General features: G+C 51.0%; 1 protein-coding gene across 1 annotated transcript in view; it reads left to right on the top strand.

Moving 5' to 3' along the window:
• Cotl1 (coactosin like F-actin binding protein 1) overlaps window positions 1-19,731 on the top strand; it is a 33,468-nt gene extending 13,737 nt beyond the window's left edge. The window contains exons 3-4 of the mRNA XM_028753382.1: window positions 5,509-5,666; window positions 18,620-19,731. Coding sequence (XP_028609215.1) covers window positions 5,509-5,666; window positions 18,620-18,730 — 269 coding nt within the window. The 3' untranslated portion in view covers window positions 18,731-19,731. The remainder of the gene's footprint in view (window positions 1-5,508; window positions 5,667-18,619) is intronic.
• The last annotated feature ends 7,310 nt before the right edge of the window (window positions 19,732-27,041 follow it).

The raw sequence follows: 27,041 nt of genomic DNA, 5'->3' as shown, positions 1-27,041 counted from the left end.
TACAGTCTACTTCTTCCGATCTAAGAAGGACACTGTAGTCCTCGTTGTCCCCATGTCCCTCCCACTCTCCGCCTGCAACCCCCTCCCTTTGGGAAGATGGCTGCTCACTCTCTGCTATGGAAGTGTTTCCCTTTTCAGAGCTTTGTTCACACAGCTTCTCTGAAGCTGTGTGAGGAAGGTCAGGACCTGTGTGAGCTGACCCTGGGCTTGGGGCCTGTGGCCTGCTTTTCCTTTCTCCCTTTGTCTTACTCGTACTCTGAAGTTCAGCTTCAGGGCAGAAATAGGAAAAAAAAAATTCTCTTTTTCTCTACCTTCTGTTGGCCCACGGTTTATTTATACTTTGCCTGTGGTGTTCCTGGCTCAGGGACATAAGAACTGGACAGATGGGCGAACTGCTCAAAAGACTCGATTTGTGGTAGGTCACTCCTGCAGTGACAGCACCGGGAGGAGGCTGAGGCAGGAGCATTGTTGCACGTTTGAGGCCAGTTTGGGCTATGTAGTGGGTTCCAGGCTAGCCCTGGCTAAACAGTGAGGCTCCCGATCAAAATGTTTTCAGAGCCCCTTCCGTCTGTGGCTTTAGTTTTGCTCATTCAAGTCACTGCTTGCTCCACAGCTGGCATGTGTCGTGCGTGACAAGGAAGTCACTGAAAGCTCACTGAGTGTCAAGTGCTGTGTGGCAGCTCTTTAGTCCCTGGGCCTGCCCTGAAGAGTCCTTCCTTCAGTGTGGTTGCAGTGTTAGAGGGCACGGTGGGAGAGGTGGAGGGGGAGGGGGAAGGGAGATAAGCCCCAACTTAAGGGTCCAGTGAGAGTCAGATTTGGGTGGGAAAGGGCAGTACAGTTCACACGGTCAGCATGGCAGACACTTTGTGTTGATATTTCTTTGGGGGGGGGGACATCACCGAAGCAGCCTGGCCTAGTGGCTTTGTAGATTACAGATAATCTGACTTCCCCCCTGTTATCTATCTATCTTCCCATCCCCCTTATGGTCACTCCTTCCTTAGTTCACACTCTTCGTCCCACCTCTCAATTGCTGTCCCTGCACAACGTCCCCTGCCTGGACCCTAGCTGGCTTTCCTTTTTACTCCTGCTAGGGACTCCCTCCACGCCTCATCTCCTAAGTCCTTCCCTCTGCCTAGACTAGAAGGGAGACCGGAAGGTGGGTACCGGTCATGAGAGGACGTCTTTGGGGATGAAGCAGAAGAGCTGTGATATAGACCGTCATGAAGAGAGGGACACCGGGCAGAGGCAGAAGGGCCCTGGTGGAGCACCACTCAGACAGTGCCTCCCCACTATTGTTTATGGGGTGCTCAGTCGATGGAGGCTTGGAGCTTCACAAGCAGGAGTCTGCGGTGGGTGTCCCACCTGCTCCCACAGCCTCCAGAGAGATCACCTGTGAAGAGGCAGTAGATTAGACGGTCAAGGATTTCTGGGTAGGGTCGTATTAACCCTGTGGCTCTCATGAGGAAAGCTCACTGGATGGGGGGAAGGCCATTACAGTTCCTGAATTGGAGATGGCGAGTCCTGTGTAGTCACCCCAGGCCTGATACGCACAGGGAAGGCACAGAAGTGTGTCAACCTTCCAGCATGGGCCTGGCCTCATCTTACCCTTGGTGTTGTCCTCCATGAGGATTCAAATGGATTTGTAATACGTGCCCCAGTCCTTGGGATAAGGCTTCCTGACGTGTTAGGTGAGCAGGGAGTTAGACAAGCAAGTCTGGATGCTCTGACACTGCTCAGGGGGCCTCCTTTTCTGCTGTGGCTTTTGAGGAGTTTGGAGGGAGGGTGAGTCTGAGGGATAGCCTTGTCACCTCGATGGTTATGCCTCTGGCACTGTAGTGGGACGTGTAGAAAAGGGGGACCAGACCTTCAGGAAGCTTGGCCTGCTTGTTTCCTTAAAACGAATCGGTGTGGGGCAGGAGGAAGGGTGGGGCTGGACTCTGAGGACTTCTGCTTTTCTGTGCTGGAGCCCTCTTGTCCCGTCCCTTGTCCCCACTATCTGCCTGTCCCCTCCCTACACTGGGTCCCCTATATCCCCACCTTGCCTTGTTCTCTCCATAGTGGCTCTCAAGCTTTGGCTCGTTCAAGTCGCCCCAAAGGCTTGTTCAAGTCACCAGGAAGGCTTTGTTCAAGCTCTGCTCCTGAGCCGCTGCTTCCTGGGTTTTCCAGACAAGCAGAGCTCATGTCCTTCGGGCTCGTGTGTTGAAAGACAAGCAAGGACCTAGACTTCAGCAAGAACGGAACTTCTTATATATATATTTATGTGAGCGCACCGTTGCTGTCTTCAGACACACCAGAAGAGGGCATCAGATCCCATGACAGATGGTCGTGAGCCACCGTGTGGGTGCTGGGAATTGAACTCAGGACCTTTGGAAGAGCAGTCAGTGCCCTTAACTGCTGAGCCATCTCTCCAGCCCCCAAGAAAGCAATTTCTAATTCACTGGATCTTAATCCACGAGTTAGGACCCTTTTGTAGGTCAAACAACCCTTTCACTTGGGTGGTCTCAGACCATGGAAAACCAGATATTTCCATTACAGTTCATAGCAGCAAAGTTACGGTTTAATTTTATGGTTGGGGGTCATTCCAACATGAGAGGTCATGGCGTTAGGAAGTTTGAGAAGCGCTGTTCTAGTTCCTTGCCACCCAAGTCTCACTGGGGACAGAGTATCACTGAGTAGGATGGCAGCAGGCCCAGGGGCCAGCCTTCTGACGAGTTTTCTACCTTAGCATGTGCGTGCATGTACACACATGTGTGCACACTTGGAGAAGTCCCCTCCGTTTATCAGCCACTCCCACGCTCCTGTTCTGTCTGAGAAGAGGGCAGCTTAGGGTGTGTGCTAGGATAGCTTTGCACCCTCATGTTTGGAGAAAGCAGTGGGAATGGACTTCCTGTAAGGGCCGCCTGCCCTCCATGCTGTCAGGATGGCAGTGACAGCCTTGGGCTTCAATGCAGCGGTAAAAACCGCCACACAGGCCTTGCGTCCGCCCTCTGCCAACATCCTGTCCAGCCAGGTCTCCAGTGTCCAGCATTTGTAAGTGCCATCGCTCCGGATTTCTGAAAATGTGTCCGTCAGCAGTCTTCTCGAGCAAACTGCTGCTAGCTAGATAAGCACCCGGCCAGTCACTCCACATGTGGCTTGCCTGCCTCCCTCCCCCATGGTTGTTTAGATGAAGTCAGCATGAAGTTCTGGAAGGTTCCCTAAGCCTTTAGGGATGTGTGTGTATGACTTACTGTCTGCACCAACTAGTCCTTAGGATACAAGTTTTACTGGGTGACAGCTGCAGACTCTTCAAAGGAAATCAAGGGGCTGGCAAGATGGTTCAGTGGGCATAGGTGATTGCCACAAAAGTATGACAGCCTGAGTTCAGTCCCCGGAAGCTACATAAAGGAAATTGACTCCATTTATCCTCTGAGCTCCATATACGCACCTTGCTTTACTTATGTGCGCTCAAAATAAGAAATACAACTAAAAAAAAAATTTTAAAGAACCATATTCTTTAATGTTTAACCCAAAGCATTTATGAGTACACACTCAAACATTTCAGTGCTGGCTGGAGAGGATGGTGCAGTCTGGGGTGAGTGTCTGAAATGGATGAAGAGCAATCTTTGAGAGAGCCATCTTTTGAAAGTCCCTTGAGGCACAGGAAAGCTGACCAACAGTCAGGGAGGGAGAGCTGACGCCTCTGGCAGGCTCTGCTCTTGGATGGATGAAGGGTGAGGTCAGGAGCTCTAGCCACTGTCCCACACAAAGCCTTTGGCAGGGACCCACGGTTGCTTGGCCCAAGACTCCACGCTGACACAGCAGAACTGGGAAATCGCCATGGAAACGGACACTGGTGGTGTCCTATGTGAAGGCTGGTAGGGAAGTAGCTGGGATGGGTGGCTGCCTCCCCTGCAGGTCAAGGATGAAGTTCTGTCAAACATTTCAGTGCTGGCTTTTGGGCACAGTACATAAAACACTGCCCACAGCCCCACCCCGTTGATTCTGGGAAATGCATTCAGCTACTGGTGGCCCCTGGTATGCGTCTGCCCCAGCTACAAGGCCTGTGTCCACGCAACCTAGAAACCTTCATCTTCAAGAGTTCGAGGTGAGCCCAGGCCACATAGCAGTACTCTGACAGTCCTGAGCCACGGCAGTAGTTTCAGATAGAAATTTCTATCTGGTGGGCCACCAAGGTCTATGGCTTGAATGTCTTCTCCTCACAGATGATGAACAGAAGTATAAAGCTACCATTTTGGAAGCCCTGAGGAGGCAGAGACAGAAGGATCCTTGGGGCTTACCGACTGGCCAACCTAGCATACTTGCTGGATTTCAGGCCAGTGAGAGACCCTGTCTCAAAAAAGCAAAGTAGATAGTATGCGAAGTGTAGCACCGGGGATTGTCCTCTGACCATTACACACATGCATACAGACCTTTACACACACAGGCGTGCGACACACAGATAAGCCCTGAGAACACAGTGACATAAGAACTCCGTCCCCACAGGGCATGTGTGACATCATGTCACTCATGTAACAACCTAGATCAGTGATCTCGGTGAATCCAGAGACAGAAGCAGGTGACTGGTTGCCAGGGGCTGTGTGAGCCTGGAAGCAGCTGCTCTTGGGTCTGGGTTTCCTTTTTGGATGGTGAGAATGTTCTAGAATTAGGCTATGGTGAGGGTGATGGTTGCACAGTTGCGTCCTTTAAAACGATGTGTGTACCCATGCCCAAGCACGCTTTTTTTATCAGTGACATTTTTATAAGTTCCCAACTGTCACTTTCTTTTCTTCTTTTCTTTTTTCCTTTCTTTCTTTTCTTTCTTTCTTTCTTTCTTTTTTTTTTTTTTTTTGGTTTTTCGAGACAGGGTTTCTCTGTATAGCCCTGGCTGTCCTGGAACTCCCTCTGTAGACCAGGCTGGCCTCAAACTCAGAAATCCGCCTGCCTCTGCCTCCCAAGTGCTGGGATTAAAGGCGTGCGCCACCACTGCCCAGCAACATTTAGATTTTGAAGAAAAGAATTTTAAAATGTAGAATATCTCTACAATAGTGTTGTTCAAGTTCAAAGAATTTAAAAATGTAGACTAATTCTACAATACTGTTGTTGAATACAAAGTGCTTGGGCTGGCAAGAGAGCTCAGTGGGTAAGGGGGCTTGCCACCAGGCCCAACAACCTGAGTTCAATCCCTGGTACCAACATGGTGGCAAAAGAGAACAGACTTTGCAAAACTGTCCTCTGACCTCTGAACATGTATCATGGCCTTCATGGATGTCCCACTGCCCAGTGGATGGGTGGTTCTGCCCTTGGGGGACAGCAGAAAGTGTGTACAGTTTGCTCGTCAGAACGTAGGGATGTTCTTGTGTCTGGTGGTGGAGGGCAGAGGTATTGTACAACACCCTGTAATTCATAGCACTGGGTACACGATTGTGTCCATCTTCTTTCTGGGCACACCTGTGGCTCATGGCCTCTCCCGGGGACATGGTGTCAGGGTCCTTACTGAATGCCATGCTCTCTTTGTTTTGGTCACAGATGATGTCCGGCTGTTTGCCTTTGTACGCTTCACCACCGGTGATGCCATGAGCAAAAGGTCCAAGTTTGCCCTTATCACGTGGATCGGAGAGGACGTGAGTGGGCTGCAGCGTGCCAAGACAGGGACCGACAAGACACTGGTGAAGGAGGTGGTCCAGGTAATGTCCTCTTGCCATGTCAGCAAGGGTCACCATCCAGTTGGGTAGAGGGTGTGTGGGGGGTGGACTCTGAAGAATCTTAACATTGTTCAAGGTGCCGGCCAGGGCCAGAACTCTGCCATCTTGACTGTTACACCATAGAACATAGCAGCTGCACAGCCAGCGACCAAAATGGAGACTACTGCCTGTCCTATTGTAGACGGGTTCCAGCAGTGGCCTTGGGGACCTAGGGGAGAGCATCTGTGGCAGGGACACCGTTCACACTTGCTCTGTACATCTGATGATTGACAATGGGGTGTGCTGTCACAGTTTGGTAACTTAAGCATGACAGTAGTAGTGCTTATCCACAGCCCCACAGACTGTGAGGTTGTTTGTGGCTTGGGGTGAGGGGCCACCTCAAGAAAGGAAAATCTGAATTCATAACAGTAAAATAAGGCAAGCGTACAGAAGTTCCCAATCTAGAAGCCAGAGCCCTTCCTTCTCTTAGTTTATCCAAACTCCTGTTCAGGTGACCGGAGTAGATGTGGCCAGCCCTTCAGTCTGGCTGTTCCCCAGGGGCGAGTGACATGGGCAAAGCGAAAAGATGGGTCAGGAGAGATGGCTCAGTGGTTAGGAGCACTGGCTGCATTCCCAGGGAGCCTCGTGTGCTTCCCAGCACCCACATGACAGCTCATAGCCCTCTGCAACTGCAGCTCCAGGGATCTGATTCCCTCTCCTGGACTCCATGGTGAGCCGCTGCATGCGTGTGGTACACATGCATATGTATGTGTAGGCAGAACACCCATACGCATAAAATAAAACAAAACCAGAATTACCTTGGCGCCCATTGGCTCCCTTGCTTACACACTGTCTGCCTTAAAAAAACAAGGTTTTTTTAAAAAATTTAAACAAGATGTCTTAGTTGGGGTTACTATTGCTGTGATGAATCATGGTGACCAAACAGCAAGTCAGGGAGGAAAGAGTTTGTTCGGCTTATGCTTCCGTGGCAGTTTATCATTGCTGGAAATTAGGACAGAAGCTCACACAGGGCGGGATCCTGGAGGCAGGAGCTGATGCAGAGGCCGTGGAGGGGTGCTGCTTACTGGCTTGTTCCTCATGGCTTGCTCAGCCTGCTTTCTTATAGAACCTAGAACAACCAGCCCAGGGACGGCACCACTGGAGTGGACTCTCCCCCATTGATCACTAATTAAGAAAATGCTCTCCAGGCTTGTCTACAGCCTGATCTTATTAGAGGCAAAGCCTCAGTTGAGGCTCCCTCATCTCTGGTGACTCTAGCTTGGGTCAAGCTGTCATAAAACTAGCCAGTAGCCAGGGTCCTCTCTGGCTTCTTCCTGGAACTCACCGTCTAGACCAGGCTGACCTGGAACTCACAGAGATCCCCCTGTCTCTGCCTCCCGAGTTCTGGGATTGTAGGTGGAGGCTGGCTATACTCGCTTCTTCTTTGAGTTCAAAGGGTCAAGCCAAGTTCCTTTCCCAAGGTCGTTATAGACTGAACAGCTCCCAGGCCCTGTCCGGGGGGCCTCTGTAGTCACCCTAGAAGGGCTTCCAGGGCCTACAAGCATGGTAGTCAGCTTTATTGGATTTAAAGTAAGGTTTTATTTAATCCTGTCTCATGTGTATCTGTACAGTGTGTGTGTGTGTGTGCGCGCGTGCGCGCGTGGATAACATTATAAGTCACTTCTCTCCTTCCATCTTTCTTTGGCTTCCAGGGACAAAATTCAAGTCACCAGGCTTGGACTACCAGCACTTTATCCACTGAGTCGTTGGCTGTCCCCCCTATTATCTTACTCTAATTTAATTTTGTTGAGATAGGGTAGCCCAGCCTGACCTTAAACTTAGGGTAATTCTCCTGCCTCTGTTTTCCGAGCGCTGACGAGGGAGCCATCACGCATGGCTAGACTGTTCATCTAGTTGCTTGTTACATGCTTGTGGTTTTGCCATACTGAGGCTCCAACCCAGGGTATGTACTCTGCCACCGAACTCTAGTCTCCACTGGGGCTTTCTGTGAGCCTAGCACTGGCTTCAATGGCCAAGTAGACCCATGAGTAGGGGTAACCCAGGGACTGAGTTCTCTGGTGCAGCCTTTGTGGTGGGAATACTAGTTCCTGGCTGTGCAGGATTTGCAGGCTCCGAGAAGTTGAATTAGTCAGCTCTCCACAGAGCAGGGTGAGGACATCAGGGATTCATGGCTGGAACCAGGCTCCAGTAGGCTTTCCTGTCTTCTCCTGGTTCTGTTTCACTCTGGATTTGGCCACCCTCGGCCCAGCAGAAGGAATATCCAGGCTTTGGGTGATCCATCAAAGTCAGGACCCCGGAAGAAACCTGCTATCTCTGTGGTAGTCAGTTCCAGTAAAAGACCCCTGACCCCGTCTTTCGGCAGGAGTGGGTGTTAAGATTTGCGGCTACAATGAGGTTCCAGTTCAGAGGCCTGCTGGGAGGTGGGGTATGCTGGGGTTACTCAAATGAGGAGCTGGGATTCCTGGGCAGGTGGTGGTGGTGGTGTGTGCAGCGCCTGAGTGTAGAGGCAGGAGGATTAGGGATTGAGGCCCGTCCGGAACTGGAAGTCAGAAAGTTTACTGAAGAGTCTGTGTTCAGAGCTGAGCTCTGTCCACGTCTGGGAAAACCAGACAGATGTCCTCTTCTCTACCAACCACAGGGCAGCGGAGGCTGCAGGAAGCTGGGCCGGTCTAGGGACACTGAGTGCCCTGAGTTGGGAAATGTGCTGAGCAGACAGCCCTCCTGCCTGAGGTTGCCCTGCCACACTGTTGTCTGCTGGTGCCCGGGGAGAGCACACCCGCTCTTTGTTCTGGTGCCTCTGTGGGCTTATGAGGACAATGTGGTGGCCAGCAGGGGAGATGACTGGTGCCATGGCAAACTGCCTCACGTCAGAGCAGATCAGGCAGGCTTTGCAAAATGCCCTAACTCTCGTGTTTTTTTTTTTTTAATTTATATTCATTTATTATTGAGTATAAAATAGTATGTATATGTGCACAGTATTGGGGGCCGGTGCATGTGGTGGTCAGAGAACAATGTAATGGGGTCTCGTTCCTTTCTGGGGTTTGGGATTGAAGTCCAGTTGACAGGAGGCAGCAAGCTCCTTTATCTGCTGAGCCATCTTACTTGCCCAAGGGAGACCGTTTTGAAGGCGGGGTTTTCATCTGTGAACACAGGGGGAGCCTGGGAAAGCTTTAAGCTGGGGAGAGAGGCTGGCTTTGCTTAGGGAGAAGCCCAAAATAAAATAAACTGTTTCAAGAAGCTGGCCATTCTGTGGCTAGCTATGGTTTGCTGTCCCTCGCCAGAGTCCAGACCCACTTGCAGCCCATGGCCAGCATGCTTGCCTGAGTGGGATACTTTCCAGGTACCTAGCAGCCATGCCCAGCACAGAACCATGGAACACCTCTGCTGTGCCAGATGTGAGACCTCCCCTTGGTGGCCCAGACACCCCAGGCGTGTACTCTGGGGGCTTTGCACACCTCCATTTTCCTGTCTCTATACAGTTCCTTTCAGAGCGGACCCACACCACACCCAACACCACACACAGTTTGTGTGTGTGGCCCCTGGTCAGAGCAGCCAGGCACTGTTTGCTGAATGCCCACCAGAGACATGAGAGTCTAATATTGGGGTCGTACGCAGTCTTTCTCATTATGCCTTAGCCAGCCTTAGCCAGGAGCTCACACAGATCATCGTATCTCTGGTCCCTCACCCCCCTGGATCTCTGTTTCCTCATCTGAGCAATGGGCTGCCAGTCTAACACATAGAGGCAGGGAACATATAATAAATAAGGTGTCTATAGGGTAACTGTGCTGCTATAGATATATAGTTCCTTCCTTTAGAGAGGGTCTCATGTTGCCTAGACGTGTCTTGAACTCACTATATGTAGACCTTGAGCCCCTGAAATCCCTGCCTACAACTCCTAAGTGTCCAAATTATAGGTGTGCGCTGCTGCACCCTGTTTATACAGACAGTGCTGGGGTGGGACCCAGGGCTTTGTGTATGCTGAGCAAGCACTCTGCCGACTAAGCAAGCCCCTGTTTACTTGCGTATTCGCTTTTTGTTGAATTATGGACACATCCTGGTATTTGCTGAGAGGGAACATCTTTGAGGCTCAATGTTGTCATTTTAAAACAATTCTGTTTACTGATTCTTTGGGGGAAACTCCTAAACACGCATGTGGCTAGGAACAAGAAAGAGATTCTGTGCCTAGTTTTTTCTCTTTCTCTTTTTGGAGATGAAACCTAAGGTCTCCTACATGAAGGGTGAGTATTCCCTTATGTGGTTAGTTCCCCAGCTGCAGGCAGCTTTGATTAAACAGAAGTTAAGGATCCGGCCTGGATTTGACTTCTGACCTGTCAGCTGACTAATAAGTAGGGGCTTCTTGGAGCTCTGGGCTAAGGATTCTAAGGTTGAATCTTGACAGAGAAGGTGCCACGATCGATTTGTGATGTCTGCAGGGTTGATTTGTGATGTCTGCCATGGACACAGAAGTAGAGAGTGGAGTACATTTCCTACTCCCTTGCCCTCCCAGAACTAGATAGAGTCAGAGGTCAGGCCAGGTGGGGTCAGGGCTTTGGTGAATGTCAGGGAGGCAGAAGATCAGGTCCCAAGCACCAGTCCCATATGCAAAGAGGGACAGTATGGGACCAGCTGCTCAGGGCTGGCTCACAGCAGGATCTTGGGACATCTGTCGGTTTGCATTCTGTTCCTGGCACATCACAATGTGCGGGCCTGTGTGTGTGCCCTTGGTTTTCTCCCTGAGTAGGAAGGTGACTTGCACCTTCATATCCGCATGTGTCAACCCCTTGGCCCGCTGATCCATTTGTTCCCGTCATCCTTTTTTGATGAGTCACGCCTGCTTTAAGAACCTACTCTTTTTGCGTAAATTATACCTTGCTGGTCGGGTTTTAAGGACTTGGTCTTTCAGACACTGAATAGGTGTAGGAGGTCACAGAGCGGGCGGGAGTCTAGCAGCGCACTTCTGTTTCTTTCTGCTCAGACTCCTGCAGGGTTGCCCTTTTTCCTGGCAAGAAGGGCTGTTGGGAGGCTGATTGCTTTTATTCAGCACTCTCAAGTCTTTGGCTTAAAATTCTTGGGGATTTCCACTTGGGGATAGGCACTTGATTGTTACCAGTGGGTGTCTTGTCCACTCTGCTTTAGCTCGTGTGGGAGAGAGTCTACACCCTGCACAACGGACATTTTCATGGGTCCCAGATGGGCCCAGGGAAAGCATGGAGCCCTAACTTGGAACCACGCTGTGATCCTGTGTTGGAACCCCATGGATTCCGGGGTCCGTGGTGGGACTTTGTCTTATTCTTTGTCTCCATGCTCCAGGGCCTTAGGCAGAACGCTTGGATGACTGGTGTGGATCCGTCTGGAGGACCCTTTTCCCTCCCTCTCCTCTCTCATAGGAATGTGGAACAGGACCGGGGAGCCACTGAATGCTGCTTTCAGGGCCTCTCGGAGCCTCTACTTCTTGTCTCTTAGAGAGCCACAACACTGGAATTTGGCCTCTGAGGGTACAGGCTAGTGATTGCCATAGTAGTGTAAAGCCAGCACAGGTTTCGGGGGTGCAGTGAGGGGCGTTGCTCTGCTTGTCTTTGGGTGTAGACGAACCCACCTCTCTTCCCTTGTAGGTTTCCTCCTCCTCCTCCTCCTCTTCCTCCTCCTCCTCCTCCTCCTCTTCTTCCCCCTCCTCTTCCTCCTCCACTCTCCCCTAGCCCAGCTTTGCATGTTGCTACTGGATGGATGGATATAGCCAGCGTCTTCCATGTTTACCCGGGAAGCCCTGGGGCTGCCCTTCTTTGCAAATGAACACTGGGGATGAGGAAAGCCCGGGCCCCCCCCCCCCCCACACACACACATTGAATCCTAAGCTTCCCTGCAGTCTTGAGGCTATAGGGAAAGCTATCACTTACAAATCAGCTGAGGGCCAGTCAGTGCTTGCCCAGTGCTGGGCACACCCAGCGAGGGTGCAAGCTCTTTGCATGCTCCAAAGCCTTCATTACAGCCCCAGCATGTGGTACTGTTTCTGTTCCTGTTTGTACAGGAGGAACTGAAGCTCTGGAGGGCCAGGCTGCTGGAGAGCATGGGGCAGCTTAGATGAAACCCCATGCCTAGCCTGTTTTAGCAAGAAAACTAGGTTTAAGCCATGCATTCGGGAGCCTTTTAAAAGGGGGCTCCAGGTTGGGGATATATCTTAGTGGGTCCCCAGCACCACATAAACCAGGCTTTGTAGTATACACCTGTAATCACAGCACTGGACAGGTGGAATTTTGGAAGAGTGTAGGGCCATCCTCGGCTGCCAACGAGTTTAAAGCCAGCCTGAGTTTCATGAGAACCTGTCTGAAAAGGAGAAGAAACAATTTAAAATCAAGGATAGAATACTTATACATATCTTAATCTAGCCCTGCAAACAGGGTCATGTGTGCATGCGCTCTCGTACAAACGTGTGTGTGTGTGTGTGTGTGTGTGTGCGAGACCTATTTCTACCCTATTCTTCACTGGGATAGCTTGTTCAAGGAGAGCAGCCTGGGGTCCACTTTGCATCTGAGAAAGGCTGTGGAGATAAAACCCACCCGCAGCCATCTTTACAGGCTGTTTGGACGGAAACCTGAAGATCCCAGACTTGGACACGGCTGACAGAGCCTCTTCCTTTGAACGGTCTCAGTAGGCAATACATGGAAAGTCCCTGTCTAGAAACCTTCAGAGAGATGCCAGGGTCTTGGAGAAAACCCGGAAAGCCACAGGTGACGGTGCCCAGACTGGCAGTTTGTGCTTTGGACTCTACAGGAAGCTTGGGTAGCCTTGGGCTGCTGGTATGTGAGTGTTGGGGGTGGAGGGGCAAGGAGGAAGGGCAGGCCTAACACGGGGTTCTTCACCATGAGACCTGGAGTTACTCACTTTCCCATCTGGTCCTCTGTCAACAGAGGTGGTCGGCAGGGCTCAGGGGGCCTTGTCCCATCGGTTCCATCCTCTTGTCTTGCCACAGGACAGTTACAGGTGAGTGAAGCTGCCACCAAAGCCACCACCCTCGAATCCTGTCCCTGAGTGGGTCAGCTGCAGAGCTCTGGGACGGGAGACTCTCCCGTGTGGCCATGCTGCTTTCAGAATAGATTGTGTTCTTCCAGCCACCAGCAGCTACCGTGCACTGTGACACACTAATGGCCAAGCTGAGTGCCAGGGACTGTTAGTGAGCTGGCGGCATTTCAGAGTGGCCACGATGTCACCTGTCTCTCTTTACGTAAGGCCGCATGTGCGCCATTAAAACAGTTCTCCCTAAAGTCTGACCTGGGTCCTGCTCCTTGCCTCTCCCTGTTAGATGTGTGTGTGTTTATGTATGTGTGTGTATGTATGTGTGTGTGTGTGTATGTGTGTGTGTGTATGTATGTGTGTATGTGTGTGTGTGTATACATGCACACACGATCATGTAAGGGTAAGTGTGGTGGGAGGTGGCCTGTTGGCATAGGTGGCCTCTCAGCACCCAGGTGAACAGCTCCTTGCTCTTTCTGGTCTTGGCGTTACTCGTGGGTCAGACTTTATCTGCTAGCTGATGTTGCTTGGTTTCTGCCCTTTTTACTTATGTACCTGGAAGGCGACTCCCCTGTGGGACTGGGGACTCTCTAGTGGCTCCCTTAGATCTGAGGCTGACTGCTCAGTAGGAGTGGAGGCAGAGGACAAGGGGTCATTTCATATAAGTCTTGAGGTCGGTACTTGCCTTAGGGTTTCTGTTGCGGTGATGGAACACTGTGACCAGAAGTCTAGCTGAGGAGGAACGGGTTGATTTGACTTAGGATTCCACATCGTAATTCGTCACTGAAGGAAGTCAGGACAGGAAGTCAAACAAGGCAGGAACCTGGAGGCAGGAGCTGATATTGAGCCCGTGGAGGGGTGCTGCTTTCTGACATGTTCTTTGTGGCTTGCTCAGCCTGTTTCTTACAGAACCCAGGGGCTTGCATTGCACCCGATGGGCTGAGCCCTCCCCTATCAAACACTGAGAAAATGTCCCCGGCCATCCCCACAGTCTGCTCTTAATTTTCTCAATTGAGGTCCCTGCCTCTCAGATGACTCTAGCTTGTGTCGAGTTGACATAGAACTACCCAGCATAGTGCCCACCCAAGCCATGCATTTTGGGACATTTTGCAGAATTCACAGCCTAGATGGGAAGAGTATAGCACTCTTGTCAAGCCTTTTTGTTGGGGCAGTGGCCTGTTTGCCCCCCAGAGTTACCATCAAAAGGTGCTGCCTCTTCCGCTTCCCCAGATGGGAAGGGACTGCCTTTGGAATAGCAGGAAAGAGGACCCCTCAATGTCGTCTCCAGAACCATCCATAGGTCAACCGAGCCGTTAAGGGGCTTGGATGGCTGGGTGGTGGTGGCGCACGCCTTTAATTCCAGCACTTGGGAGGCAGAGGCAGGCGGATTTCTGAGTTTGAGGCCAGGCTGGTCTACTGAGTGAGTTCCAGGACAGCCAGGACTACACAGAGAAATCCTGTCTCGAAAAAACCAAAAAAAAAAAAAGGGGGGGAGGCCTTGGATGGAAATGAGTAAATTCATTTAGTAGGATGTAGAAGGAAGGGCTGGATCATCAGAGGTATGGGAAGATCCAGAAGGTTCCTGCAGTGGGGTAGGGTGTGGGAGTTGTTGGTGAGTGGGCAAGGGTGTTAGGTAAAGGCTGGGAGTGACTGCCATTGGTCCAACCACATTACACCTCAGAGTCCTCACTGTGGACTGAGGGGTAGGAGTGATTTCCGAGGCTTTGCCATGTACCGGTCTGCTGCTGGGGACATGCGAGTCTGCAGATGGAGAGGAAGTGCCTCCTCCAGCATCTGCACACACCTCTGACTTCAGCTGGGCACTGTGGGTGCAGGTCCACCTCCCGGTCTCTTGTGGGGTGAGGAGAACAGAGCCAGATTCATCAGTTCCAGCCAGGCTCATGGCGAGGCCGCAGTCTGGCTGATTGTTGGTGGGACATCAGCTGGAAGTGTTAGTGTAGATCTGTCTCGGTACTTCGGGTATGGTTTGGGCTGCAGTGGCTTCAGAAATGCTTGTCTGCCTTGGTCACTCAGAGGGAAAACCAATCAACCGAGATGCGGGACTCTTGATTCTGCCCTCTAACTCTGGAGTTCCCCAGAACAGCAGGAGTGGAACTTCGTGACCTGGGCGGTGGGGGAGGGGCTGGAACATGTGATCCACACCCCCACACTGCCCTCCCACGGTAATAATCCCTGGAGGACCCGTCGTCTCTGCCTCTACAGGCACAGCAATAAAAACTTATCTGCAGGCAGAGTTGTCTTCTGTGGCAACGGAGAGGAATGTTCAGTGTGGCTGACCCCGCATGGCTGTTCTGTAAACTTACTCGGAAGCGTTCGCTTCAGGGCGATTTGGTTTTAAATGTGCCTCAAGGTTGGAGGTTGCTTTTATTTTTTGGTAGTCTGAGACAACGGATATGTGTGCACGTGCATGTTGTATCTTATGGCAGAATGTAGACGGTTTTGCCCATTTACAATTCTTGCTATGTACCCTTCACTAGTCCGATCTCCTTTTTTGAGTCACACGTAATAACTTTGTGTGCGGATTTGTGCACACCACAGCAGTATGCGGACTCAGGACGACGTGCAGGGGCTGGTCTCTCCTCTCCCGGTGTGGAGATCTGAGATCATCAGGGTTCCGGGCAAGTGCCTTTACCTTCTGAGCCATCTCCCCACCCAGTCTCGAATTTCTCATCCTCTGGGATTACAGGCCTGCGCTAACACGCCTGGTTTACAAAGTGCTGGGTGGGCTTGAACCCAGGGCTCTCTGCATGCTGGGCATGCCCTCAGCCAGCTGAGCCACATGGGCAGTCCCTGTTTGTTTGGTTGAGACAGAGTTTTGCTGTGTAACACAAACTGGCTACAGAGACGGGCAATCAGTCTCCAGCGCTCCGGGCTCACTTTCCACACTGCCCGGTTGTAGGTTGTAGCGCGACAACGGCCCAGCTCTTGTGGTTTTTGCTGGAGCTGCACCCAGCCCTTTAACACTTCCCTCTAGATTTCTAGATTCCTTATCTTGTCTTCCTGAACTCTTGTTCCTGACACAGACTTCTGATTCTTCTTTACATTGCCATATATGGCTGTCAACAAGCAGGGGACTTTGAACTTCCTCTAAGGCTCCTTGCCCCATTGACTTCCTTGCTGGGGCACCCTCGCCCCTCCCCCGCGCCGCTGGGCTGGGAGTTGAGACACAAGTCTGCTCTCTATTCTCTTTTCTGACCAGGGTCCACTGCCTTCCATTGTCTGGGTCACATGCATAAACTTAGCAGTGCTGGCCATGGGGCTGCTGGGAAGGGTCTTTCTTTACCTTTGGGGCTGCAAAAGGCCACTTCCTGTGCTCTCCCCCAGGGCCTTATCTTAACCAGGTAAAAGGCTAATATAAAGGGTGGATCCAGTCAGATTGTGTGAGGCTACCTCTCTTGGCAAATATTAACCCCTCCTCTGTATCCCGCCATGCCTTGGTGGCCTTGCTCATGGTACTGAGGAAGCTGAGAACTTGGATCTTTCTGGTACTGTGGCGACTTTCAATCCATTTAATGTAAAATTAACCATTTTAACCACCCCTCCCTAGTTCCAAAGATTTTTTTTTTTTTGCTCCCCTTTCTTTATATCTACATATAGTAGTTGGGGGGCAGGGGCAATGCTGGGCTTGAACCTGGGACCTCCTGCCTGCTAAGGTAAGCACTGAACTGAGCCACACTCCCAGCCTGAGGCAGTGGTCCCAGGTCTGTGACCCTGAGTAGGTATTGTGGTCTTTAGACTCTATCTTGTTTGTAAAATAAAAATACTCTTGAATGTCTTTGAGGATTTTTATTTATTTATTTATTTATTTATTTTTAAGGCAGGGTCTCTCAGCCGAGCGCCTTTAATCCCAGCACTTGGGAGGCAGAGACGGGCGGATTTCTGAGTTCGAGGCCAGCCTGGTCTACAGAGTGAGTTCCAGGATAGCCAGGGCTACACAGAGAAACCCTGTCTCGAAAAACCAAAACAAACAAACAAACAAACAAACAAAAAACAAAAACGAAAAACAAGACAGGGTCTCTCTGTGTAGCCCTGGCTATCCTGGAACTTGCTGTGTAGACCAGGCTGTGAATCACAGAGACCCACCTGCCTTTGCCTCCTGAGTGCTAGGACTAAAGGCATATGCCACCAACTACCTCCTGGTGTCTCTTGGAATTTTAAAAGTTGCCATTGGGCTGTTTTGGAGCAGAGCTGCCGTACTCCCCATGCAGAGAGAGCTGTTTTGGAGCAGAGCTGCCGTTCTCCAAATGCAGAGAAAGCTGGTCTTCTGACCCTTCCTGGTTTGCAGTCACCTCCAAGAGCTGTGCAGTTTTACCGAGATCGGTTTTAGATGACATCTGTCATTTCCTGTTTTGTCTCCCACCCCGGTCACCTCCTGGTCTGCTTTCTCTGTGGATTTGCCTTTTTTGGACATTTCTTGTCAGAGGAACCAGACAGTGGGTGGCTCTTCATGCCTGCCTGTTTTTGCTCATGGTTAGGGGTTCGTTCACACGTGTTGCAGCGGGCGTTAGAATTTCATTGATGACTAATTAATGCGTCACCGTGCGAGACGTTCATGCTTTGAGGGTACCTTTTACCCTCTCATCTCCTCTGTTGGCTGGCTTTCTGGGGTGCTTGGCTGTTGGTGAATCAGTTGAATCACCTCACAGCTGTAAGTCTGGGCATGTGCTTCTGTGCCTGGGTGATTTCATCTCTCTCAGGCAGAGCTTCCGGGATCCAGTCCCAGGGTCATAGTTGAGGGTTTTCCAAATTTTGACGCTGTGACTTGGTGTTGGTACCACAGCTCTGTGTGTGTGTGTGTGTGTGTGTGTGTGTGTGTGTGCATGTATGTGTGTGTGTTCACACCTCTTACCATACAGCCTTTGTTGGCCTTGAACTTGTATTATCTGAGGCTGGCTATGAACTCCCGCCTCCTGCCTCCACCTCCCCAGTGCTGGCTCTACAGGTGTGCACGCCACCCCTAGGTCTTTTCCCAATCTTTGGACTTGTGCTTCCGGCAGCTTTCTTTGTCTTCCCTTGAGATTTTCTTAGTTTATTGTGCCTTATAATCCACATATAAAATGACGTAATCCCCATGGTTCAATGTTACCTGATACCTCCTGCTTCTCGTTCTCACGTGGGCCAGGCCCTTGGATCATCTGGTCAAAGCCCCGAGCCCCAAGAAGCGACTACGGTAACAGTGTGTTTCCCAACTATAGCCGGGCGTGTTTGTGGAATGAACACTACTAATACACTGCACGCCTGCCCAAAACTCAACATGCATGGTTGGGAAGGCCGGGATACCCCCTGGTGGACTCTGGCCTAGTCATGGCTGAGCTGAGATGTGAGAGCCCGCTTCTTCTTACCCCAGGTACAGCAGTAACAGGTGTGATAAGCATAGCCATGAGCCAGAGTCTCCTTCCGTGTGCTCCTTCCTGTAATCTTATGAGAGAGGGTCTCACTGTGCAGTTTAAGGTCGTCTTAGGATCACAGTGGTTCTCCTGCCTTAGCCTCCTGTGTGCTAGGATTGCAGGTATGTGGCAGCGTGTCTAGCTCCTCCTCCCCTCTGTCCCTCTCCTGGACTTAAACGTTGGCCAGCTCCCTGCCTGGTTTCCTACTTCACATCCTCCCTGGCAGGATTTTGCAGATCAAGAATTTGACAGTGGAAAGGGACTTGCCCAAGGTAACACAGCCAAGAGAAGACAGTCCAGGGGCTGTGCTTGGGTCCAGCCTGTGGCCTGGGGGCTGTGGCATCTCTGCCCCTCGAACTGGGCTTCTGGCACAGGCTCTATTGGTTTTTTTTTTTTTTTCTCATTGCAATCCACTAGGAGTGTCGGGGTGCCAGGGCTTCCTGCTGCGTTGCCTGGGCAACCCTGGACCTGCCCCCCCCTTCCCTCACAGAGACTCTGAGCTCTTCTTTGTCCTTACAGAATTTTGCAAAGGAGTTTGTGATCAGCGATCGGAAGGAACTAGAGGAAGACTTCATCAGGAGTGAGCTGAAGAAGGCCGGAGGGGCCAATTACGACGCTCAGTCAGAGTAGCCGCAGCCCCACACCCCCAGAGCCATCTGCCTGCTCCAAGGAGGAGACTCCCACCTCACGTCACCAGCCCACCAGGGAGGAGAAGCCATGAGAGGCACCAGCGCCGTCAGTGTGTCCAACCCCCCTCCCCGTCCCCTCCGCGGCCCCTCTCAGGCTCACCCGTCATCCTTCTTTGAGACCCGCCCCCTTTATGTTTTAAAGAAAAGTCATTCTGGTGCCAGGGTCATGCACACCATCAGATCCCAGGTGCCTCTCTGTCACTGGCCCTTGACCTGGCATGACCCCTGCCTCTACTGTGGCCTGCCTGGTCTAAGCTACCCTGGGCTTGAGTTGCCGTGGCCTGACCTAGTGCCATCCCAGCTTGCCCTGGCTGTTTCCTGCTAGCCATCATACCAGGAGCTGTGAACACCCTACAGTCTTCATGAGCTCACGCATGCTCCTCAGAACCCGTAGACTTGGCTGCAGGCCTCACCCCTGCCCTGTTCAGAGTGGCCTAAGCTGCAAGTCTGGTAGATGCTGCTTGGCAGTAATAGGTTTAGGTCTGGCGTGGACCGAGTCTGAAGTGACAAATTTGCCTTAAATCTTGCCTGGCAGTGGTTCCGCCACATGGTCTAAACTACCCTTTTGGCGAAGCCCTTCTGAAGCATGAGAGGTCTGAGTCCGGCTGTGGTTGGGAGTTCAGGGCCAACCTCAGGGCCTCCAGGGTGACAAGGATGGAGAGGTCCCCTGCAAACAGGGAGGCTGGCACAGGCCTCAGGGCACCTGGAAGGCAGCTACGGTTGGAATCTTAGTCTGCAAATTCCAAAGATGGCTTTGTTTGCTTTTTAAAGAAAGCTGAGGCGGGCTTGGCTCCTCGAGAGCATGTGAAGATGGTTCTTTTCCTTCCTCCTCGCTCTTATTACTTTGGGGAAGAATGCCGCACCGGGCTGGACTGTGAGGACCAGCGTTTTCTGGCATTCCAACAGTTTACAGAAATAAATGTGTTTTTCAAGAAAAATGAATTGGGTCGTCTGCTTTGTGTGTGTGTGTGTGGTTGTCTGCATTCAGTGAAGGGGATTCTGGGCCCTGGGCATGTAAGGTCAATAGTTTCCTTCTTCAAGTGCCTCATGTAGGGCTGGAGATATGGCTCAGCAATTAAGAGCATTGACTGCCCTTCCAGAGGTCCTGAGTTCAATTCCCAGCAACCACATGGGGGCTCATAACCATCTGTCATGGGATCTGATGCCCTCTTCTGGTGTGTCTGAGACAGCGACAGTGTACTCATATACATAAAATAAATAAACAGTTCTAAAAAAAAAAAAAGAGACCCTCATGTAGCTCAGGCTATCCTCAAACTTTTGACATAGGAGAATGGCCCTGAACTCCTAATTCTCATGTGGGCATCTTTCAAATGATGATGTTACAGATGTGTACCACCTTGTCCTGTCTCTGTAGCTTTCTAATCCACTGTCCACACTCTTGCAGGGGGTTCACGTTCAGTCTCCAGCACCCGTATTGGGCAGCTCATAACTGCCTGTAACTCTAGCCCAGACGGATCCAAGTTATCCCTGAACTCACTCTGTGGCCCAGGGAGGCCTTGAAGTTGTCATCCTCCTGTCTCCTCCCAAGTAGCGAGGCTCACAGGTCTGAGATCCACAGCCTTTTGTTTTGTTTCTAGTGAGACAGGACTTTGCTGTCGCCTAGACTGGCCTCGAATCTGTGGCAATCCCCCTGCCCCAGCTTCCTGAATATATTGAGGTTACAGGTATGTGCCACCACGTCTGGCTTAGATTTTAAAAATCTTAACCACAGAAGTAGATACTTATCTTCATTTTATAAGAAACAAAATCAGAAACCAATCCCCCCTCCCCTGTCACAAGGCCATGGTCATGCTGCTGGGTAACACAAAGCCGGAGGTGACCCCTACATGATAAGCTGAATTGTGGTTCGTGCTTGCTCTTCTGTTTATAGCTGTGTGTCTTCAGGCAAGTTAATCTCTCTGAGCTCTGACCCCCTCACAGCAGAATGGGCAGCACAAACTGTTTATGATGGAAATCTCAGCACTTGAGAGGAGATGGCAGGGAGGGTGGCGGGTATCAGAAGGTCAGAGTCATCCTTTGCTACATAGTGAGTTCACAAGGCTAGCCTGTGCTACATGAGACATTTCTGCCTCCCTTTCAAAAAAAAAGGTGGAAACCTGGTTACCTCTGCAAGCCTTCCCTGACCTCCACTCTACCCTGCCCTTGCTTGAGGCCTTATGGGGGGTGGGTTAGAAAGGGGGGCAGAGGAAGGAGAGCTGGGGGAGGAAGCTAGCCTGTGGCTGGGGTGTATATATTTGTTCTACTGTTGATTGGTCTCTGGGGGACTTATCTGTTTCACAACTTCACCCAGCCCTCCTGGCAGTGATTATACTCCAGTGGTTATCTGGGGCTAGGTGTGGGGGGGAGTTCCACCCTAGGTCCCATGGTGCCATCCAGACTGGGGAAAAGGCCTCTTCCCTGAGGGAAGATGTCCTAGATTTAGTCTGATTTAATCTCCTGCTCCCCGTTCCTAGAGAACCGAAGAAAAGATTAAAATGAGGCTGATTGAGGTTAGCTCCGGTGACCAGTTAAGGAAGAGGAGGTGCTAAGTAGAATCTCTGGACTCAACAGAAGTCTTAAGTAGCCCAGGCTGCCCTTGAATTCAACACATAGCTGAGGATGACTCTAAATTCCTTATCCTCCTTCCTCGACTTCTTGAGCGCTAGGACACACCACCACACCCAGCTTTCTACCAACTGAGCTACTTCCCTAGGCCCATGGTTGGGCCATGATTCTTCTAGAATGTTCTCTGGACCATTTGAAGTGGGCTAAGAAGGGGCCTGAACAGTAGTTCCCATAAGACATGGCCCAAACCCAGACGGTGGACCTCCACTGGAAAAAGCGTCTTTAGGGATGTAACTGAAGATAGGCTGGATTAAGGAACATAGTGGCGTCAGAGGGAGACCTGAGGCCCAGACAAGAGAGAAGAAAGAGAAGAGAGTGAAGAGGAGGCAGCCACAAGCTAAGGAGCTCCTGGGGCCTCAAGAGACAGTACACACTCTGCTGCTGTGGTAAACTTTAGTTTAACCCTTCCTTCCCATTCCTCATCCCAGGTTGGGACTGCATTCCTGTGCCTGGACTGTCCTTGAACAAGGCAGGAGTTTGGGAAGTGGTTGGCAGTCTGGTCCTGGTGGACTATCAGGCCACACAGACCAGGTCAGTGCTGTGCCAGGTAGAACCAGGGATTTCCAGGTTGTCTTCTGGGTGCTTCTGCCTTGAGCCTGACCTCGTGAAGGCAGCTGTCTTGTTCATCTATCTGACCACCAGGCCAGTCTCTCTTCACCAGGGGCCTAAGCCGTCTAACCCTCTGACTCCTCCCTAATGGTCCACAGGAAGCTGAGGTGATGTGAGGAAGCCCTGCAGCTGAGGTTTCTGTGCTCGGTTCCCGGGTGGCAGATACTGGCTGCTCTGGGTGGGACAAGAGAAGTAAATAAAGTTCACAGAGGGTCTGAGGTGAGGGCACTGGGCCTGCAGAGCCTAAGGAGCCCTCCCTGCCCTGTGTCAGGACTGGTTGGGGGTGCTGCCTGCAGGCAGGAGTTGGGGATCAAGAGAGGAAGGAGGTCCCTGGGAAAGAGGGTAAAGAGTTCACCCCAGAGTTTCTGGCACACCCGCTCAAGCAGATGCTAATGTGTTTCTTTGCTCCTTGGCTCATCCCCAGCAGTTCCCACGGCTGATGTCACTCTTGGTGACATGCCAAGCCATGGTGGCACACACAGGGGAGGCACACAGTGAATCTTCCCAGAAATCCTCAGGCACAAAGGTGGGCAGCGCCAGTCAGGCACAGGAGTAACAAGATCTAGGTGTGTGTGTGTGTGTGTGTGTGTATGTGTATGTGTGTGTCTCTGTGTGTATGTTTCTGTGTGTGTGTCTAAGGAGGTGATTACGCAGTGTATACATGTGTGTATCTGTGTGTTTGTGTGTTTTTGTGTGTGTCTGTGTGTGTTTGTGTGTGTATGTGTGTGTCTGTGTGTCTAAGGGAGTGAGTGTGCAGTATATACATATGTGTGTCTGTGCGTGTGTCTGTGTATGTGTGTGTGTCTAAGGGGTGAGTGTGCAGTGTACCCATGTGCGTGTCTCTGTGTGTATGTGTAAGAGGTGATTGTGCAGTGTACACATGTGTGTATACATGTGTGTTGTCAAAGGACAACGTTGAGCGTCTTCCTCAGCTGATTGCTACCTTATTATTTTAAGTTAAATTAAATCTAGTTTTATTGTGTGTGCGTGGATCGTGGGGGTGATGGGTGTGCACACAGAGACGCCATGGCACTTACATGGAGGTCAGAGGAAAACGCTGAGGAGTCTGTTCTCTTCTTCAGCTATGGATTCCAGGCCTACCACTCAGGTCATCGATTTGTACACAAGCACCTTTGCCCCTGAGCTATCCCCCTGGTTCCCCTCCTGACTCTGTGACAGGCTCTCTTGCTGAACCTTGTGCTGTCCAGAGCATCCTACAGGTCTCCCATCTCTGCCTCCTGAACCCTAGGATTTAGACATGTACCACGCTAGAGCTTTTACACTATGGGTGCAGACGCTGGGGATCTGAGCTCAGGCTGCGGCAGCAAGAACAGGCAGCACGTAATGGGCTGAGCCATCTCCCTAGCCCCTAAGTGTGCTTTTCCAAACAAACGATCCCACAGGACACCCAGCAGCCTGCAGGATCCACATTGCCTTCAACAGGTGACTTGGTTCAAAGTCCACCTGGAGGCTGGGCGGTGGTGGCACACGCCTTTAATCCCAGCACTTGGGTGGCAGAGGCAGGTGGATTTCTGAGTTTGAGGCCAGCCTGGTCTACAGAGTGAGTTCCAGGACAGCCGGGCTACACAGAGAAACCCTGTATCGAAAAACAAACAAACAAACAAACAAACAAACAAAAAACCGAAGTCCACCTGAAGGAGAAGCCAGCAGGGAGCTGGAGAATGGGGTGACTTACAAGGGTGCAGGCAACTTGCAGGGGTGAGGGCAACTTGCAGGGTTGAGGGCGACTTACAGGGGTGCAGTGGGAACAACAGGGGGACTGGCTGGGCTGAAGGTGGGGTTCGGTGACAGAGCTGCTGTCTGGTGTGCACAGAGAAGTTTGAAACCCAGGACTGTTCAGAAACAAGAACAAACAGACAAAAATTGTTCCAAATTGAGTCTGAAGCTTCCCGATGTCCCTCCATGAGGCTGGCTCTGTTGGTCTGCAGACTCTAAAAAGTTGTTCTCAACCTGTGAGTCTCCACTCCCTTGGGGTTGGGCATCAGATGCTTACCTCATGATTCGTGACAGTAGCAAAAATTACAGTTACGAAGTAGCAATAAATAACTATATGGTTTGGGGTCACCACAGCATGAGGAACTGTATTAAAGGATCACAGCAGCATCAGGAAGGTTAAGAACCGTTGATGTAGAGGGCAAATCTGTACACAGGAGCTTCTGGGACTGTCCTGATGGCCTCCAGGCCCAGTGCCTACTCCAGAGCCCTGCACGTCCTGCTATCCCCAGCAGCCTACTTTGGCCTGGGCACTTGCTGCCAAACTGAATGCTTCTTAGTGTCCCTGCTTCCTCTAGCCTCCAGCAACTCAGAGCCCGGTGACCACTGAGGACCACTGATAACCACTCAGTCCCATCAAGGAGAAAATACAACTCTCACCTCAAAAGGGATAAGAGATGTTTATTATTCTGAGCCGGGCGGTGGTGGCGCACACCTTTAATCCCAGCACTTGGGAGGCAGAGGCAGGTGGATTTCTGAGTTCGAGGCCAGCCTGGTCTACAGAGTGAGTTCCAGGACAGCCAGGGCTACACAGAAAAACCCTGTCTCAAAAAAACAAAAACAAACAAACAAAAAAGAGAGATGTTTATTCTGGAGTGACCATTGCTGAGGAGCACAGACTTTGGTTACTCAAACTCCATATTCGAACCTGGAATCGGTTTCCCGAAGATTCTACAGCAAGAGAGCAAAGGACGTCGCAAGGCAAAATGGCTACAGCAAAGGGAGGTCTCGGTGCTAGCCGAGACATTTTAGCTGTTTAGCTAGTGGGAACATGGCTTTATTAACGGATTCTGAAAGATTTTATCTGCCAGTCACAGGATGGTAGCTCCAACAGAGAGGGAAGGAATAGCTAGCTGTTCAGGGGGCGAAAGAGAGTCCAAGATAAATTGAAATTAGAGTCTGGATTTCCAACATTTCAACCTCTCTGTAGACGTTAAGGTTTGCGTCAGTTATCTGGCCTTGTGGAAGGTTCCGTTGAATGTGCAATGTCTTTCTGGGACTTTTGTTAACAGTTTGCAGTGCGTGATACCTAGGTGGGTGAGCACACAGAGGCTGGTGACTTGCAATTCCATTTTACTTTCAGAGTGGATCTCTTGAAGAGGGTCTTGGACCTGTGGGGACAGACACCAGCCCTGTAGCCCTCCCACCCCTGTAAGGTGAGTCTCAGGTCCTTTAGTGATCATTTGCTTAGTGACAGCAGCAAGAGCCACACCTGGAGACAGACCTGTAAGGCAGAGTCCATGCTCCATCTTACTACTGAGTCTGCCCACTTCGGGGAGTCGGGGGGAAGCCTACAATTCTCTGTGCAGCCCCAAGGTCCCACTGACCCAATGTGAAGTCTAACCTTGGCTCATAGCCAGCCTATCCCACCTCAGGCTAGAGAAGAAACTTGGGCTCCATTTTAGAGACATTGTTAAATGAACTTAATTTAAAAAAAAAAAAGTTTTTGGCTTGGCATGCTAAAAGCCTGGAGGTAGCCAGGCTTGGTGGCGCACACCTCTAATCCTAGTGTGGGAGTAGCAGAGGCAGGTGGATCTCTTTGGAGTTTGGCGTCAGCCTGGTCTCCATAATGGGTTCCAGGACAGCCAGGGCTAAAGTAGTGAGACCTTGTCTCAGCAAAACAAAACAAAGCAACAAATGAAGGAAAACTTTAAGTACAATGAAAGTCCCACAGAAACGGAAAAGACAAAAACATTCATACGCTGCCTCCCAAGGGTCACCGTTATCACGTTTAAGGGTACAGCCCTCCAGATTCCTAAATACACTGTGAGCACTCCTGTCTTCAAACTGTGACCATGTTTGGTTATGTGTGTGTGTGCATGCACCTGTGTGCTTGTGTGTGTGCTTGTGTGTGTATGTGTGTGTGTGTTTGTGCTGGTGTGTGTGCATTTGTGTGTATGCACTTGTGTGTGTGCACGTGTGTGACCTTGTATGTGTGTGTATGTGTGTAGACTCTAGCAATCAATATTGAGATGTTTTTCCTTGATCCCTTGCTGCCTGTATTTTATCTTATTTGTAGTCGTTTGGTGGGCTGGCGAGACGGCTTCGTAGGTTAAGGCACTTGCTCTCCAGCCTGGCAACCAGAGTCTGATCCCCAGGACCCACAGGGTAGAAGGAAGGCACCAAACCTCCTCCTGCAGGTTGTCTTTAGAACTTTACTCATGCATACCCCAACCCTTCCCCCATGCATGCACCGAGGGCATGCAATGCTCATAGAGGCCAGAAGAGGGCGTCAGATCCCTTTGAAGCTACAGATGCTTGTGAGATACCATGTGGGTGCTGGGAATTGAACCTGGGTCCTCTGGAAGAGCAGTCAGTGCTCTTAACTGCTGAGCCAGATATCTCTTCGGCCTCGTACTTTTAAAAAATTTTTATTTATTTAATGTACGAGTGCTCTGCTACATATACCTCCTCAGGCCTGAAAAGGGCATCAGATCCCCTTATAGACGGTTGTGCGCCACCATCTGGCTGCTGGGAATTGAACTCAGGACCGCTGAGCCATCTCTCCAGCTCCCCCATATTTTTTAAAAAAGTAAATAAAAAAAAAATTCCGTGTGTGAATGGTACACAAGATCAGAAGACGATTTGCTGTCATTTCTGCCACGTGGGACCTGGGGACTGCGGTCTGCCCTGGCTTAGCAATGTCAGCCTTTATCCACTGAGCCTTCCACTGGCCACCCACCTTTATTTTTTGAATTAAGAGTCTCTCATTTAACCGAAGCTCCTGGATTTGGCTAGGCTGGCTAGCTAATGACCTTCAGGGATTCCCTGCCTGTCTCTATCACCCCACTACCCACGGATTTTAGGTTACAAGCATAAGCCTCTCTGCTTTTTTTTTTTTTTTTAATGTGAGTGCTAAGAACCTGAACTTGGGTCGTCCTGCCGAGCAGCAGGTGCTTTGTTCAAGCCGAGTCCCCTGCTTGGTCGCTCTCTGTGAGGGGCTCTTTCCACATGGGTTCTGCAGAATTATCTGCTGAGCCAAACTGCAGCCATCTTTATGAGTT

The sequence above is a fragment of the Grammomys surdaster genome, unplaced genomic scaffold, assembly GCF_004785775.1.
Source record: "Grammomys surdaster isolate TR1022 unplaced genomic scaffold, NIH_TR_1.0 128, whole genome shotgun sequence".
NCBI classification, from domain to species: domain Eukaryota; kingdom Metazoa; phylum Chordata; class Mammalia; order Rodentia; family Muridae; genus Grammomys; species Grammomys surdaster.
The sequence above is the reverse complement of the archived record's forward strand: the minus strand, read 5'-3'. Positions and strand labels throughout refer to the sequence as shown.